This window comes from Suncus etruscus, chromosome 13, assembly GCF_024139225.1.
Source record: "Suncus etruscus isolate mSunEtr1 chromosome 13, mSunEtr1.pri.cur, whole genome shotgun sequence".
Classification (NCBI taxonomy): domain Eukaryota; kingdom Metazoa; phylum Chordata; class Mammalia; order Eulipotyphla; family Soricidae; genus Suncus; species Suncus etruscus.
Genome location: NC_064860.1, coordinates 14,847,927 through 14,865,085, shown reverse-complemented (window position 1 = coordinate 14,865,085; position 17,159 = coordinate 14,847,927). Strand labels below are relative to the sequence as shown.

The 17,159-nt window shown below is 39.1% G+C and overlaps 1 protein-coding gene across 1 annotated transcript in view; it reads left to right on the top strand.

The window, feature by feature from the left end:
* The window catches only part of RAPGEF5 (Rap guanine nucleotide exchange factor 5), a 264,811-nt gene that overhangs the window by 98,727 nt on the left and 148,925 nt on the right, over positions 1-17,159 (top strand). Inside the window, exon 7 of the mRNA XM_049785378.1 lies at positions 8-56. Within this exon, the coding sequence (XP_049641335.1) occupies positions 8-56 (49 nt within the window). The remainder of the gene's footprint in view (positions 1-7; positions 57-17,159) is intronic.

Sequence of the window (17,159 nt, the reverse complement as noted above, 5' to 3'; positions counted from 1 at the left end):
TTATTAGATGCAAAGAGAACTAGCAGCTGTTATTGCTTTGAAAGCAAGGAAATCTGGTAAGTAGTCTTTCTTCATGAGGCTGGAAGAAAGTTCCAATTCTTTAGGGGATATTTTATATATGTCATATACTGAGCTAGTGAATGTATTTCAGGAACCTTGGTGTCCTTTGAAGAAAAATAACAGTTTGGTTCACAAACTATTTATTCTTCGCTTAAAATAGAAGATGTTTTAGTAGTACTTTTAAAATCTTATTGCCTTGCATATTTTAGAGGTTTCAAAGAAAAGTGAAATTTTATAGGTAAACATTTACATTGAACTGTCAATGTAAACCAGGCAATCATGAAAAAAGTCGAAACAAATGTAAGCAAATCATGTTCTATTACATATGTTAACAATAACAATTATAACAGAGAAAATAACATAATTGCTGCCTTTTGTTTTCAAGATATATCTATCTCTTATCTCAGTGGAGATGTTTCTAAAAAATAATTTGCCTACTGACATTTAAGCATTTTTCGTAGTACTGATTGCATGGATCTGATTACCTGTAGGAAATACCTGTAGGAAATAATTTTTCGGGCCACACCCCTGAGCATCAAATGGGTGTGGCCCGAAATACCTGTAGGAAATACCTGTAGGAAATAATCTGTGGAAGTGACATGGAAAGGAAAGGGGAGCTTTCAAACACATTTGCAGGAGAGAAATCCATGCTCAGTGGAAATTCTCTATGAAATCGACTCACTGAAGTAGAAAAACACTTGCTCTTAGAGGAGTTGTGTCAGGGACATGCTGCATGTCAGGGGGAGGAGGTCAGTGCTGAGTGGAATGACAATCAGTCAGGGAGTGCCTGCTGGATGCAATAGGTCTTCTTAAGTGAAAACACTGTGAAAACATTGGAAATAACAAACTCTGAACAAATAAATGGAATGTAAATGCTTTAAGAATATACGCCATACAAGCTTAAGAAATTGCCTTTCTCGCCATTATATTTTCAATCAAAGATAACTTAGCACAAATTCATTGATGTTGCTCACTTGATGCAGAAGATATAGAAACTGTATGTGAGAAAGGTCATGGAGAGGATGATGCAAAGAAAATCTCTTTTGATCTGCAGAAATGGAGAGGGCACGATGGCTAGGTCTTTGCAGAGAACAAGAGTAGAATGTAGATGTTTGCCGAGATAGTTACCAAGATGGAGAAACAATCTCAACAGACAGCTCATACAATGGGGGGATTTTTGACCATTTATACTAGAGCTTATCTTTTTTGTTTATTTTAATTAAATCATCATGAAATGCACAGTTATGAAGTTGTTGATGGTTGAGTTTCAGTCATACAGTATTCTAATACCTATCCCTTCATCAGTGTACCCTTCTGCCACTGATGTCCTCAGTTTCCCTTCACAATCCCCAGCCTGTCTCTGTGACAGATATTGACAAAATTCTACACAATGAGCATATCTTTCTTCTCCTTTTCATGATGGAAATCACTCCATTCATTTTTTTTCTTACTGTTATAGCATGAGCTTTTGTAATTCATGAATATGCAAAGAAGAAATAGAAGAACTCCATTATCTCACCAACATAGATAACTACTAATATTCTTTGGATGTGTATATTTCTAGACATTTCTCTTAATGTATAAGTGTTATAGTATTGAATATATTGTTAGGTAATTTTATCAAAGAAATCACTTTATGTGTTATTTCAGCTTGAAATACTTGTTCATTCATGCATTTGTAAGAAATTACACAAAGATTTCTTGTTGCATTTACTGTTACTACCAATGGTACCACAATCGGGTTTTATATAGTACAAAATATAAAAAAATTTATAATCAGGTTTATTGACATTGATCCAATGATTGATTTGATCATCATAAAGGATCCTTTATATGATTCCTTCATGGCTATAGCAACTTTTCTCCTTCCCTTACTTATCTTTTCTCTTTGATTTGGTTCTTTTTTTCTTAAAAACATGGTATAAATGAAACTATATAATATGAAAACTAGTTACTACACAAAAAATTCACTCAGGTTATGAGCATATCATAATTTTTTTCCTTTTTATTGCCAAATTATATACTGTTGTATAAAAGCCACAACAGTACATGTTATGCCCAGTCACTGAAGGACATTTCATTTGTTTCTAGTTTAGAGCTAGCACATTCATAAGGTTCATGTGCAAGTTTTTGTGTGAACATAAATAATTTCTCTGGAACAAATGCTCAAAAATGCAATTGTTGGATTGTTTGGTATCTCATTTTTTAATTTTTAAGAAACTTTGGTGGTGGGAATGTTGCACTGGTGAAGGGGGTTGTCCTGTTTATGACTGAAACCCAACTACAAACATGCTTGTAATCATTATGCTTAACTAAATATATATATATATTAAATAAAAAAAGAAACTTTGCTTGAAAGAGTGACTACCATTTTCACACTCTCCTTAGCTATTTTTCAAGGATAAAATTTTTTTATTTCAGCTTTATTACTGTGGCATAAAATTTTTATTGAGGTTCAAGAAAAAAGTATTTCTTATTGAGGTGATGCTTTGTAGTAGTGTTAATATTTATGTTTTAGGTATAAATTGTTACTATCATACCTGCCACCAGAGTGAAAATAAATAATCATTTGCCTTATGTGTTCCCTAGAAGTGGGCAATTGGGTGATTTAATCATTATGAAAGTATCAAAGTGTAATAACAGAGACCTAGGACCTAATTGGTCGACATACCTCAGTCTCTTGGGACCATTATTGTATGTGTGGTTCTTTGTTAAGCATCAAGGACAATATATGTGATCAAGGTCCTCTGAATTCTTGTCAGCATTTGATACTGTCACTATTTTTTTTTGTTTTTTTGGGGGGTCACACCAGGTGGTGCTCAGGGGTTATTCCTGCTCCATGCTCAGAAATTGCTCCTGGCAGGCATGGGGGACCATATGGGATGCCGGGATTAGAACCGATGACCTTCTGCATGAAAGGCAAACGCCTTGCCTCCATGCTATCTCTCCGGCCCCAATACTGTCACTATTTTTAATTATAGCTATTCTAATAGTTGTACAATGATTTCCCACTTAGGTTTAATTTGTATTTCCCTAATAGTTAATAATATATCTCCCAACTGAATGTTGTCTTTGGTAAAAGGTCTATTTCTGTCTTTTGACATTTTTGTTTTGTTTTGGGGCTACACCTGGAGGGTCTCAGGGGTTACTCCAGGCTTCATGTTCAGAAATTACTCCTTGCAGGCTTGGAGAATCAGATGCCAGGGACCAAACTTGAGTCAGCCATGTGCAAGGCAAATACCCTACAGTGCAGTCTCTCTGGCCCCCGGACCATTTTTTAATTAGGCTATTTGTTTACTATTAGCATTTTGAGAAGCCTTTGTATGTTCTTGAAACCAGTTCTTTGTTGAATCTGGTAGTACAAACATGTCTTTTTATTTTCTCTTTTAAAAATTTCTCACAGTCATAACTTTTTATAAAATTTAATTCATTTCTCTATGTGTCACCTCTGGTGAGCCTTGGATCCCAAAGTGTTTTTTTTTTTTTTTTTCTAAATTTGTTTCTTTTTAAATGTTTTAGTGTTAGGTTTTAAATTTTATTCCATAAAATTTTATAGCTTTAAGTTTTAAATTTCTCTCCTAAATCTTCTTTATCATTTTTTAATTTTTATTACTTTATTTAAACACCATGATTTACAATGTTATTCTTCATACAGTTGTTTCTGGCATTCTATGTTCTAACACCAACCCAGTGTGACATTCCCTCTATCTTTTTCCCCAATTTCTCACCCAGCCCAAAGCTTGTCCCCTTGGCATGCACAAAATAATTTACTTTATATTGCTTGTTACAACTAAATGGCTAATGGAATTTTTGGAAAATACTTCAATAAAAGAAAATTTATGAAAATTGTTATCTTACAGTGGGGTCATTAATTTATTTTATTTATTTATTTATTTTAATTTTTATTGTGGTTGAAGTGAATTACAATTTTCTCACAGTAATATTTGAGGCACATAGTGACAATGAGTGAGGGGCATTCCCACCACCAGTATTGTCCTCCCTCCACTCCTGTTCCCGACATGCATCCCACATCTCCCTCCTTCACTCCCCAGGTTGCTAGTATAAGTGGTCCCATCTGTGTCTCACATGTTGCTGACTGGGTATCGATTCTGTTGTCATTGACTTTGGATTTGGTATTCATGTCTGATCAGTTTTTATTTCCACCAAATGAACATTCAACTGTCTGGCCTTGGTACCATCTGGGGGACGAAGGAAAAGGGAAAAAAGAAAAAAAAAAGGCAAACAAAAAAGGGTCATTAATTTATTGTCTGAAAGTTTGCTGAAGTGTTTTCTGCTAATTGAACTTTCTATGCTATTGTTTTTATTTATTGAATGTAGTTGGCATCTCTACTACTTTCCCATTTAATTTGGTGTGGTCCTACTGGGCTGTAGTAGTCAAGAATTTGGAGGCGTCACATAGCTGAACTCCAAGAACTCCAGAATCTGTAGAACTGGGCTGATGAACTTCCATGTTGGCAGCTGTGGGTTTTGTGGGTGTGGTTTCTAGGGCTTCTGTAAGTAAAAAGGGGGCCACCCATCCTTACTCTGAGAAGACCTCCAAGTTTTCAGCCCCCAAACTGTTATACCTGGAGTTTAACCTGGAGTTAGCATTGATTTGGTGTCTGCAGTGATTAGTTGTAAAGCTTTGAAATTGGGCCTATGTCATGGTGGCAACTGTAGAGTGAATGCTACTGCCTGGGCTTCAATAGGGGGAGGACTTAGTGAGCCCCTATCATGTGGGCATCCCAGAGTTTTCAGCTGGAAGACCAGTGTACCTGTGAATTTTAGTGGCTTGGCTTGCCTCTCTTCCAAATATAGGCTTGTAAATTGGTGGAGCTGGGCCAATAAGTTTACATGGCTGTGGGATATGGGTCTAAATCTGGCTTTAAATTTTTTCAAAATTTAAATTTTGGGTTAGTTTTTATGTGAGTTATAAATACTTAGGTCAACTATTTTTTGTTAGGTTAGGAATTTTTTTGTTAGGTGTGTGTGGACACACCCAGCAATACTAAAGGTTTACCCCTGGCTTTGTATTCAGGAATAACTCCTGGCCTTGCTCAGGGGACTATATAGGATACTGAGGATCAAACCTGGATCAACTGTGTGTAAGGCAGAAACCATACCTACCTGTTGTGCTTTCTCTCTACCCCTCATTGGTTGTTTTGAGGTAATAATTGTTGGATTGTACCAGGACCATCTGATGGAAAGATCATCTTTCTTGCATTGAATTGCCTGGGCACTTTTGGTCAGAAATAAGCTTGTCTATTTTTAAGTTACAATATATGTTTTACAAATATTTTTAATTAATAAAGAATTATCACTGTATAGTTTAGAAATAAGATAGAACTGTTGATATACCCAATAATTAGAGTTCTACTTGTATAATGGTCCTTTCTCTGCATGCTATTTGTTATTTAAAAAAAACAACAAGCCTATTTGGAGGGCCAGAATAATAGTGTAAAAGGCAGGAGCACATATTGCCTGTAGGAGCCGAAAATCTTATCCCCAGCACTGCCTAGTCTCTGAAGCAGTGCACCAGAAATTGACTCTAAGCACCACTAACTGTGATCCCCAAACAAACAAAAACAATAAGTATTTGTAACCATACCTGGATATGCTCAGAAATTATTCCTGGCAGGGTTCAAGGGACTAAATGCAATGTAGGAATCACATCCAGGTTGACTTGAATGCTAGACAGGAGCCTTACTTACTGTACTATCTCTTTGGCCTGGGTGGTTAGTTATTTTTTTGTTTTTGTCTTTGTTTTGTGTTGTTTTAAGGAAGAAGAAAAAAGAAGCCAGTATACATCTAATAAAAGGGTATTAAAATGATAGTTGGTACATCTGGGACTCAGAAGAGGGATTGATTATTCTGATATCTATGTCTTGCAATAAAACTGTTAATTAGTGCTCAGGTGGCTATGCCTGATTTATATCTAATTGCGAGGGTTATTAAAACAAGAATTTATATATAGAAAAAGGTTTTGATTACAAACAGAAATAAAAGTTGCTAACAATAAATAGAGTATATAAATGAGTAAAGGCCCTGGCTTAATAAAAGAAAAAAAAATCCATTTACTTGTAATTTTCTAAGAGGCCATTACAATGTACGTTCAAATGATTTTCTCCTCTAAATGGTAATCTTTGTGAAGGTGAATAGCATTTCAGGCCTTCACATGATTTACAAAAATTAGCAAAGATACCTTTGTTCATTCCTTTGTAGTAATTTTTTTTTCTGCTGCTAATGTTGGCCAATAAGTCTTGAAGACCCTCTTTCAGGGTTTCCATAGTCAAAAGCTGTTTCAACCTTCATTGTTTATAGATGCAGGGTGGTTTTTTTTCTGGAGAGCCAGAAATCCTATATCGGTTGATCTCTTTGTGAGTTTTTATGCTTCATTCTCTCTGCTTCAACCATAGCTAGTTCAGCTCTATAAACTTAACATCTAGGTTACTAAAGCTGAGGAAAGAAAGAAGGGCTTCTAAGCGTTATTTCTGCCATCATAAGTTTTTATGGCCTTAGAAGAGTGATTTCAGTTTGTAAGGTGAACAGCTTGGGGTAGAATATGGAGTTTTAATAGTCTTTCCAACTCTAATACTTCATTATAACAATGAATATTTTTATTTACTGACCTTTATAATCCTAAGAAGAGTCACAAGCTGGGCATAGTTTATTCAGCACTTGTAGATAGTATAACAAACTGAAAGTCCCCATAAGGAGGTATTGGCTCAAGTCTATGGGATGTGTCAATCTCAAGAAAGTGAAAGAATCCCCCCCTGCTTTCCAGCATGCCCATCAAAAGCCTGGAAGCATGCCATTTCTAGAACAGGGGGGCAGGTCTGAGTGAAGACATAGAGGCCAAAATATATGAACTGAGTGAAGGGCATACTGGCTCCTCAAAAGGACCAAGGAAAAGAGAGTCACTGTTGGGTAGGTGGGAGCACCTGTGTTGGCCACAGTAGGATTTTTGTGCTGTATTAATTTCAGGATAAAAGACAGTGTATGCCTGAGACTGAAGCCTGTGGCCCTAACACAGATTTGCAATGCCCAAACCCAGACCAAGGGTCTATTTCTGTTCCCTCTGGTTAATGATTTTTTGAATTATGTTAATGATCTTTTGAATTATGAGGGTAAAAACGTGATTGCTGGGATGGGAGATCTATTGTATAGTGGGTAGGGTACTTAATTTGCACTTGGTGTGTCCTGACCTGTTGTATATGAAAATATTTCCACAAGATTATTCTTTGCCTGTTGTCCCACCTTGACCTTCCAGGTGGGGACGCTGTTGAGAGCCGAATAAATAGCTTGGGTGCCAGGCGTTTATGGTCGGTTGCCAGAGTTGGCTGGTTGGCTCTAGGTGTTTTGTAGCTAGCAGCAGGCTGACAAAGAACTCTCCTCACCCAACCTTTTAACCTTTAACCCTCCTGTCTGTGCGGATTATTTGCTGCGGATAAATATTACCAAGATCTCCCCTCAAAAGGGGACAAGAGGATGATGGGAATCAATTTCTCATCCTGGGAGCTCTTTGCGGATACTCAAACAATCAACAAAGGTGAAAACAGGATCCAACAAATGGGGCAACACCCACCTACAAACACAGTTGATCTGAGAAAAAAAATTCTAGGTTTTGCTTTTGTTTCTGGACATGAGAAAAAAAAAGAGTGAACACTCATGAACTTTCTCAAGTACAGATTGCCCACCTCCAACCCCAGGATGATTCAACTCATAGTATTTTAATTTTCTCGTGGTTGGAGGCAAGTCCCACTAAGCAGAAGCCCTAGGAAGAAAACTTTCAAGGTGCTGGACAGTGGCAGTTGGCCCAGATATCCCCTCAGCACTTCCACCTCATCACAGGTCAAGGTCTGTTTTGGATATCAGTGAGATATCAGTCTTGTCTTTCCTTATTCTAAGAGAAATCAGCCTGAAATTAAGATTTAGATCTTCACTGGACTTCAGCACCACATATGATCCCCAGCAGCACCAGGAATGACCTCTCAAAACCAATTAATATGGCCCCTACTCTCAAGTTTCCTATCTTGTGCACTAGAACATTTCTCATATAGCTTCAAATGATCTAGCCTATCTTGCTTTTTATAAACCTCTTTTGGGAGGGGTGTCTCCCAAGCCAGCACCAAAAGGCATAAGTGATCTTGATGCAGGAACAGTGATGGAAGGTATTTGATTTGCAGGTTCTAATGAAAATATGGGGTAATGAGGCTGGAGTGATAGCACAGTGGGAAGAGCATTTGCCTTGCATGTGGCCAATCCGGGTTCAATCCCTAGCATAACAGATAGTCTTCTGAGCCCACCCGGAGTCATTTCTGAGTGCAGAGCCAAGAATAACAACTAAATACGCACACACTCAAAAACTTGAGTGATAATGATGTTCAGAAAAGTTTATTGAAAGGTAAAGGAAAACTAAAAAGGAATTCCTTGCATGGGGGAGAAACTTAGTATAGGACTAAATTATATGGCTCGACTTTGGATAGGCTTTAAAAGGCTCTTTACATTCCTTATCAATTGATAAGAATATTACAAAGAACGCAAGGATCCTACAAAGTGGTCGGGCTGGTCTAAGCTTTTTGTGTTTGCCATTGCCTATTATTTTAATCTCAGTGAGCCCAAACTCAGAAGCAGGATGCTATCTATGGTCTTGGGGAATTACAGGAACATTTAACAATGTAGGATGGGAGCAGTCAAGAACTGCTAATAGCACTTGGCAAAGGGGAAACTTGAGGCCTTTCCCCCCTTTTCAAAGAAGAAATTGAAAGCAGATTTTTTGCTTTCTAACTCAACCAAACAGGCCATATTGCACAGGGCTGGGTCCCCAGCTATTCAGGCACTGCAGTGACTATCTAGGTGGTGCTCAGGTTCCTAACACCCACACCCAGCTGTGTTGGGGGTGTTTGGAGTTGGACCAGTGTTTGTTCTCAGGCCCTGTCCCATGCATAGTTGGACTATGTCTCCAGCCCCTAAACACTTTTTCCAGCTTGAATAGAGAAGAGAGAAGCTGGTCCCAAAACAATCAATAAATTGGTGAGTTGGTTCCTTGAGGTTCACTCAGTCTTATACAGAAATAGAAATAAAATTTTCTGAGTTAGGATTTGGCTGGGGGAGAAGGACAGGATAAGAACAATTGCCCTTGCCCAGAAAAGGTTTTAGTTATAATGGTATTGTTTGGTTTCTTTTTTAGTTTTAATTTCAACTCTGTTCTGATTTCAGTAGATGCTGGTAAGTAGAAAGCCAGCAAAGACCATCTAACCTGCCCATACAGTTGTTGCTTTCTCAGTATCTTTCACCTTTCTGGTTCTTTGTGATCATTTTTTGGGGGGGTTTGGGGCCACACCCAGTGGTGCTCAGGGGTTACTCCTGGCTGTCTGCTCAGAAATAGCTCCTGGCAGGCACGGGGGACCATATGGGACATTGGCCCTGGATCGGCTGCTTGCAAGGCAAATGCCACTGTGCTATCTCTCCGGGCCCATGATCATTTTTTTTATAAAAAATATTTAAATGCTCTTAAAACCAAAAGCTATAATGACATTTTTTCTGAATGGCTTTAAGACTACTTGAGCCTGAATTCTCTGTTAATGTACTCAAAGAGACTAACTCAGAATGGCAAGAGCCCTTTGGCTCTATCTTAGACAATCACGATATTATGCATATTTTCAACTACTTTAAATTTCCTAAATCTTTTACTTTTGGCTCTCAAAGGTTCTTACTTTGGCCTCTCAGAATTGACATTTCCAAGGAATTAGTTTATGAGTTTTCTCTTCTGCCTGCTGTACTCACCAATTGCCATCATTCCTTTCCATGACCTGCACAGATCTTTGCTGCTTTTGTTTTGGTTTTGGTTTTTGAGCCACACTCTGTGCTGCTTAGAGGTGTTAATTCTGGCTCTGCATTCAGGGGTGATCACTCCTGGCAGTGCCTAGGAGACCATATAGGACTCTGGAGATCAAGAGATCAAACCCAGGTCTAACATGAACAAGCAAACTCCCTACCCACTGTACTATAGCTTCAGTCCCGACACTGCTTTGTCAAGCCCATTGAACAAGTTATTTAGCACTTGTCAACTAAGAGGAGAAAAGTAGTGTGTGTTCTCTCCTAACATAATCAACATAGCTTTCAAATCTTTTGATTGATTGATGATCTAGAGTGTTTTGCCTCAATGAGGGAGCTTTGCCCAATACCATGCTGACTTATCAACCCTCTCCTCCTCTGGTACAATAATAACTCCTTGTTCTAATGTTTCCAAGGACTGTTCTTCTGTGCCTATTTGCCAGCAGATTTTGTGCATTCACATCCCATCTTCATCATCTCCATCTTCTTATTGAACAGCAATCAATCTTGCTGACGACAGCTTGTGTCTGACTTTGCCTTTTAATGGCATAAAACCACAATAAGTGTCTTAAAATAGCCTTTTCTCCACTCAAGATAAAGTTAAAGGGTGTTTGAAAATGTAGAATTATTACAATCAAGAAAAATAATGCCAAAAACCCAGAAACAATTGAAAACGAGGCAGCAGATGCTTGGTAAATTTTTCCTGGCTCTTCTCACTGGGATACAAAGAAAATTGCCTTCTTAAAATAATAAAAAGAAAGAAAAATCCTTCTGTGATACTGTCTTTTGTAATTAGAGCTATTAAGTTGAAGTGATAAATAACCACTCAATGGTGTACAATAAAGAAATCGCCCTTTGCCCTGGTCATTTCTGAATTGCTGTGAGATCTAAGAGTTAGGGGTTACACTCTGACCCAGAGGATTGTTTGGGTTTTCAGGAACTGAAAGGCGAGGCAAAATGATTTTCCTTTTTATTCTCCAACAAAGTCATGTCCATTAAGATAGTAAATGAACCTAATTTGCTAGAGAGGCAAAAAAGAGTTTCAGCCCAAGCAGAGTAAACTGCTGGAAGCAAGTGTGTGTATGCTTTTGTGCAAGCTCTGTGTGTGTGTGTGTGTGTGTGTGTGTGTAATGCTTACAAGTCAAACGTGATTCTCTAACTGTGAGCTGGTCCTTCCTATTGCAGAGAATTGGGTCCTAGAAGCCCTGTTGTTTAGAACCATCCCCTAAAGTAGAGCAGCTCTGTGTTTATGTGGTCTGGGTAAATGAGTTAATATTCAGCATGGAGTAAACAAGTTTTCCTGAGGTTTGGAGCAGAACATTGAAGGTGGTGGGAGAGGCTCTAAGAACAGAATCCAGTTTTTAATCTGTTTGCTTGGGGAGCACATCAGGCAGTACTCCTGTCTCTGCACTCAAAAATTACTCTTCGTGGGCTTGGAGGACCAAATGGGATGCCAGGGATCAAACCTAGGTCCACATCATGCAAGACAAACCCCCTACCCATGATGCTATTGCTCCGGCCCCAGAAACCTGTATGTGTATTTTGTTGTTGCTGTTTGTTTGTTTTTTTAGACCATACCCAGCTCTGCCCATGGGTTACTCCTGGCTCTGCACTCAGAAATTCTGACAGGCTCTGAGGACCATATTAAGTACTGGGAATTGAATATAGGTCCACCGTTGCAAGGCAAATGCCTTACCTGTTATGCTATCACTCTAGCCCCAGAATCCAGCTGTTGTTTTTTTATTCAGTGCTAGAAAAGGGCTTCTAGTATTGCTGCTCCTGGGACCATATTTTTCTATGAGGAAACAATGAACATAATGAGGGTACCCTGTGAATAAATTCAATATTAATTCAACACCCAGGGTCAAATAAAAGTTAATGATCATTTGTACACTAGAGATCTAAAACCTAAATTTTATTTCTTTCTTATAATGACAAAAAGAGCAATTTATATATAAATTGATTTAAATTTTAAAGCATAAACAGAGGTCTCTTGTACCTAGCAGAATTTGACTTTCATAAAAAATTAAGTACCATCCCATTCCAGTCTCCCATATAGAAAATTTTTGAGGTGGGGTTTTTGTTTGTTTGTTTATATTTTGGGCCACACCCAGTGATGCTCAGGAGTTATTTCTGGCTATGCGTTCAGAAATCGCTTCTGGCTTGGGGGAACCATATGGGATGCCGGAGGATCAAACTGCAGCCTTCCTGTGTCAGCCGCATGCAAGGCAAGCACCCTACCACTGTAATTTTTAAGGATGAGTTTTGCATTTATTGTGCTCATCATTTGAGGGAGATACCTTATAGGTGGATCTAATGCATTGTAGACTGGGCAGTCACTCCCAAAGCCCACCAGTTCCATGTTCTTGGTCTTCTGGTGAGTTTGAAAATGCTTCAAGGTAGGAAGGAAGGAAGGAAGGAAGGAAGGAAGGAAGGAAGGAAGGAAGGAAGGAAGGAAGGAAGGAAGGAAGGAAGGAAGGAAGGAAGGGAGGGAGGGAGGGAGGGAGGGAGGGAGGAAGAAGGGAGGAAGGAAGGGAGGAAGGAAGGGTGGTAGGGAGGGAGGGAGGATAGATGTATGGGTATTTGGATGGATGGATGGATGGATGGATGGATGGATGGATGGATGGATGGATGGATGGATGGATGAATGGATGGATGGGTGGGTGGGTGGGTGGGTGGGTGGGTGCATGGATGGATGAATGGTCTGTGTCATCAAGAGCTGCATTAATAGAGTACTCATTCCAAGTGCCCCAATAGTATGAGCCTCTATGGCAAATCTTTTGTCTGCTTCATTTTGTGCATTCAAATACAGGTTCACATTTACAGAGGGTTTATTTGTTTATAAAATGTGATGGTTCGTAAGACTGGTTTGTCACACATTTTTTCCAACTCATAATGTGACGGTTCTTCTGTGTCCAGATAAAAATTAAAGCCAAGTGGGGGTGTTTTCAAAGATTCAATTAGATTGTTTAAAGAAATAATAAAAGATGATGTTCTGATAATAAAATAGAAAGTCATCACAAAGGCTAAAGTCATCCCCTCTGGATAGGAAATACACCTTTAGTATATGCTGTTTCAGGAAGTTAGGGAATTGTGCCACTGGATAAACAGGAACTTAGACCTAATGCAGCCATTCCAGGCCTGTAATCAGGCATCGATTGACTTCTCACCTACTAGGGTTTGCTCTGCTGAGACACCCTCAGCCTCAGTTTCTTTTTGTTCTAAAAGGACAGATCCAACTGTGGTAATTGAGAGCCCTTTGAGACCTGCAGCTCACATCTTAAGGACCTCAGATTGGAAGCTTCGTTTCTCTGAAATGAATAGAACTGCCATCTATCTAGTCAGCAAAAATGCAGTCACCACTGTTGCTGATAACTTCATGAACATTTCTAACTCTGGTTCTTTCCTTGTTTCTTTGTTGTGTGAAAACCTACCTAAGGCCCTTCCCCTGCCTCCAAACTCAGGGAACACTTTCTGCTGTTATTTGTTTTGATACATAGGAGCTATCAAGGAAATCTTTGTCTCAGCCATAGGACCAAACTATTGTCCATCCTTCATCACATTAAATGTCTAATTGTATAAACAACCATAAAAATGGAGCTGTTCTCAGTAAAACCGGAAAGTCTTAGGCACAGAATGTATGTGTATGTAAGTAAAGAATGCAAAGGACATATGTGATTTAACCGAATTCTAGCAGAGAGAAGTGATGATGCTGTTACGATAAGTAGAATTTACTTTAAATTTATGTAACACAGAAGCATCTGCATGTTTCTAAGTCAGTTTCCTTCAAAACACAAACTGACTCTAGATGTTTGCATTTTTTTTTGCAGAGTGGCTCTCAATGTTTTGCAGATAAATATCACATGCATTGATTGGAATGTGTTTTCCAGACCTGAAATCCATGAGACATTTTGCCCTAGAGTCAATGAGAGTAGTCATACATATGGCATGCGTAGTCACACATGTGTCATATATAGTCAAATGTATGTCATACATTTTGACTTAAGAATTTTTGCTTGGGGATGAGAATACAGAGCTGTATAGATTGTTTTGAATAAATATTTCTGGGCTTTTGGGGTGGCTCAGTGGCAGAAAGTAGCTGCCTTATAAACTTTATAAACCTTATAAACTTGACTCATGTTCTGAGTCTGGTGCTGACCATTCTTTTGCTGTCTGGAATCATTAAGGTAGATATAGTGTGAGATCAGCCAGCCAGAGTGTGCACATCTCACTGACAGGGGTTGGGTTACCACAATGAATCATTGCAAACAACACCAAGTTAGTCCCACTCTCCATGGTTAAATGGATGATCACAAGAAAGTATGTATTCATCCCATGGTCCTTGCAAAAAGGGTGGAAGGAAGAATGGGTAATACAAGTAAATAGCCCCAAAGCTTCTCTACAAACAGTTGCATCAGCAACCCTCCTGCAAGCCAGAGAAATAGCTCAAAGGGGGTTGAGTACATGCTTTGCATGCAGAAGACCTAGGTTTAATTCCCAAGGCCACATGAGCCCCTGAGCCCAGCCAGAGCCAGTTATCACTGAGCACCTTTCCTTGAGTCTATCACCTTGAGCACCACTAAATGTGCCGCCACCTCCAAAAAATTTTCTCCTTAACAAGTGAAGTATTTTTTGTTTTTAAGTGCTGTGATCTTCACATTTAATTTTAGAGCAGTTACCTGGAGTGCTCAGTTCTAGCCCTTCCTCCTCTTCTCTTCTGCGACTCCAGTTCTGTGAGCATAAAGGCCAAGCCTCATTCCTATATGAAGGTCTGGTCCTGGCAGACATATTCTGAAAGTCTTTGTCATCTGTAGTCTCAGTGGAGTGGGCTGGTGTTTCTATGAAGGTCTCATGAAATATCAAGGGTCATTTCTACTTCACTGATTGATGGCTTGATTGACTTTTCATGGCTTTTCTCTGTGAATGGGGATTCTTCTCATGAGAATATGAACAGATTCACAAAGCTCAGATGGCAGTGGTAGTAAAAAATCTTTATAAATGAAGAGAATGATTACCAAGTTTTATTTGAAGGGTAGAGGCAGGAGTGAACAAACATTCTGAGTGAAATTGCTATGAAGAGTTAGCAGGAACATACATTTGGAAATGCCTTTGCAGGGCTTTAAAGGTGAAAGTGTGTTTAATCTTGCCCCCACTTAAATACAACTGGATCCAAACCATATCAATGTAAACTGCAGGGAAATCTTTAGTCAATATAACTAAAAAGGCTTGTCTGGTTTCCCTTTTGGCCAAGTTGGTAGTGACTGACTAACTTTTTATCCATTGACAATGCAAACATTTCGTGAAATGAATCTTTCATTCTTCAGTGAGATATTCTAAAATATCAACAGAGGAAGTTTACACTTTATCATGTGACTATGTTCTAGCACTAATGTGACTCCCTAAGACACAAGATTGAGCTTATATTTATACCACTTGGAACAAGTAGTTTTTAGAACCATCACCCATTTTCCTCCCCTCTGACAGCAGTAGGGAAGAATGCATGACAGGCAACAATAGGCACGCTTGCTTCATTCATGCTTGTTTTCTTTGATTTTTTGGTGGTGCTTCATGTTTAAAAGGCCTGTTTCATGATCCTAGTTCTGAAGATGAAACAATCTTTGCTTCTGTCCAAGGAAACATATACAAAACATGGCAATGTGTAAGGAAGTAAACATGGCAATAACCAAGATCTCTTCTTGCTGGCAGTGGAGTTTGGAGGTCCAAGGTCAGGATCCTTTGTTCCCCTGAGAGTGGTATTTCCATATGGCCTGAGAAGACAGTCTCAGATTCTATCAGCTCAGACTCTTGGCACTTGGGACCCCTCTGGCCTGGGTTGTCTCCAGGGCCTACTTTTAGGTAGAATTCAGGCTTAGTTAGCACTTGTACCTGTATCCTTGTTGGTGCCACTGTCTCGTTTTCTTTTGTTAGACCTAATGAATCAGCTGATCTTGGAATTAGTCTTTAACCTAAGTGACTTAACTCATCAAAAATTGCATTTATTCACTGAACCCTCAGGCCCTCACACTAGACCCAAACAATGCTGCTGGAAGGTGGCAATAGTAAATAAAAAAAATTTTTGGTCTAGGTGGTTTTGAGCCATATCCAGCAGTGCTCAGGGCTTACTCCTAAATCTGTGCTCAGTTCTCACTCTTGGCAGGCCCAGGGGACCATATTAGTTATCAGATTTCAAACCTGGGTCTCTTTAGTATGTTTTTCCTGGCTTGAACCCTTACTCTAAGATCCTTTCATCCCTGGTGTGTGAGGATCCCTGGCATCCACAGTGGCCCTGAGTCCTTCCTTCTGCTTTGGTTGACACTGTATGAGTCAGACTTTGAGCTGTCTGAGTTCTGGCTTACATTGCCCCTGGCCAGCACTGGTTACTTGTGATTTTTCTGTATTGTTCTGCTCTTGTTCTCTTAGGGGACTTGTCCTCTGTAATATGGAGCCCAGGACACTTGATTGGGGCTCGTTGGTATGGGGGTATTCAGTGAATCCGCTTCATATTGGTGCATAGTCAAGCTCCAAAATCACTTTTCTTGTGCTCCCTCAGATCAGTATTTTGAAATTTGCATTCTTGAGAGCTATCTGTGGAAAAGAGAAGGTCATGCTCCACTTCTTTCAATGAAAGTCTTCTTGTGTCTGAGCATTGCCATGTCTTAGATCTTTAGCTAGGATTCCAGCAGACCAGCTAGAATCCTTTCTTTTCCCTCCCATACCTCCACCCCAAGAATATCCTTGTAAGACCCTCCAAAAAGGAAACACTTGCAGTCTCTTATGCAAATTGACACTGAAAAATTATAGCTAAGAAGAACTCAGCTGTTTATTCATTAATGTTTTGTTTTCCTGTGTCAAGTACCAGCTTTATTTATGTTAAAAGAGAAGCTTTCCAACACCTCCACAGATACCGCGTTACCTCATAAGAAGGATAATGCACTAGGTTGCTGGGATCAAATACTGATTTGCTCTTTATGACCCAGGTCTGCCTCTGGAGTAAACATTTATGCTTCCTTAAAGGATATGATCTAGAAGATGCTTTGAGGACATTGTTTTTTCTCCATGAATAACTTTTTCATTGACTAGATATGAATGTAATGGTACTCAAGAGAAGATACTATTAAAAAATAACTAATAGAAGGAAAGAAAAATTGGAATCTCCTGGTTCTAAGACAAAGACAGAAGAATGGAAATGGATTCCTTAGGGCAGGGATCAATCTTATAGTCAAGGTCAGGGGTGGCGAACATGAGGCTCTCTAGTGGCATGC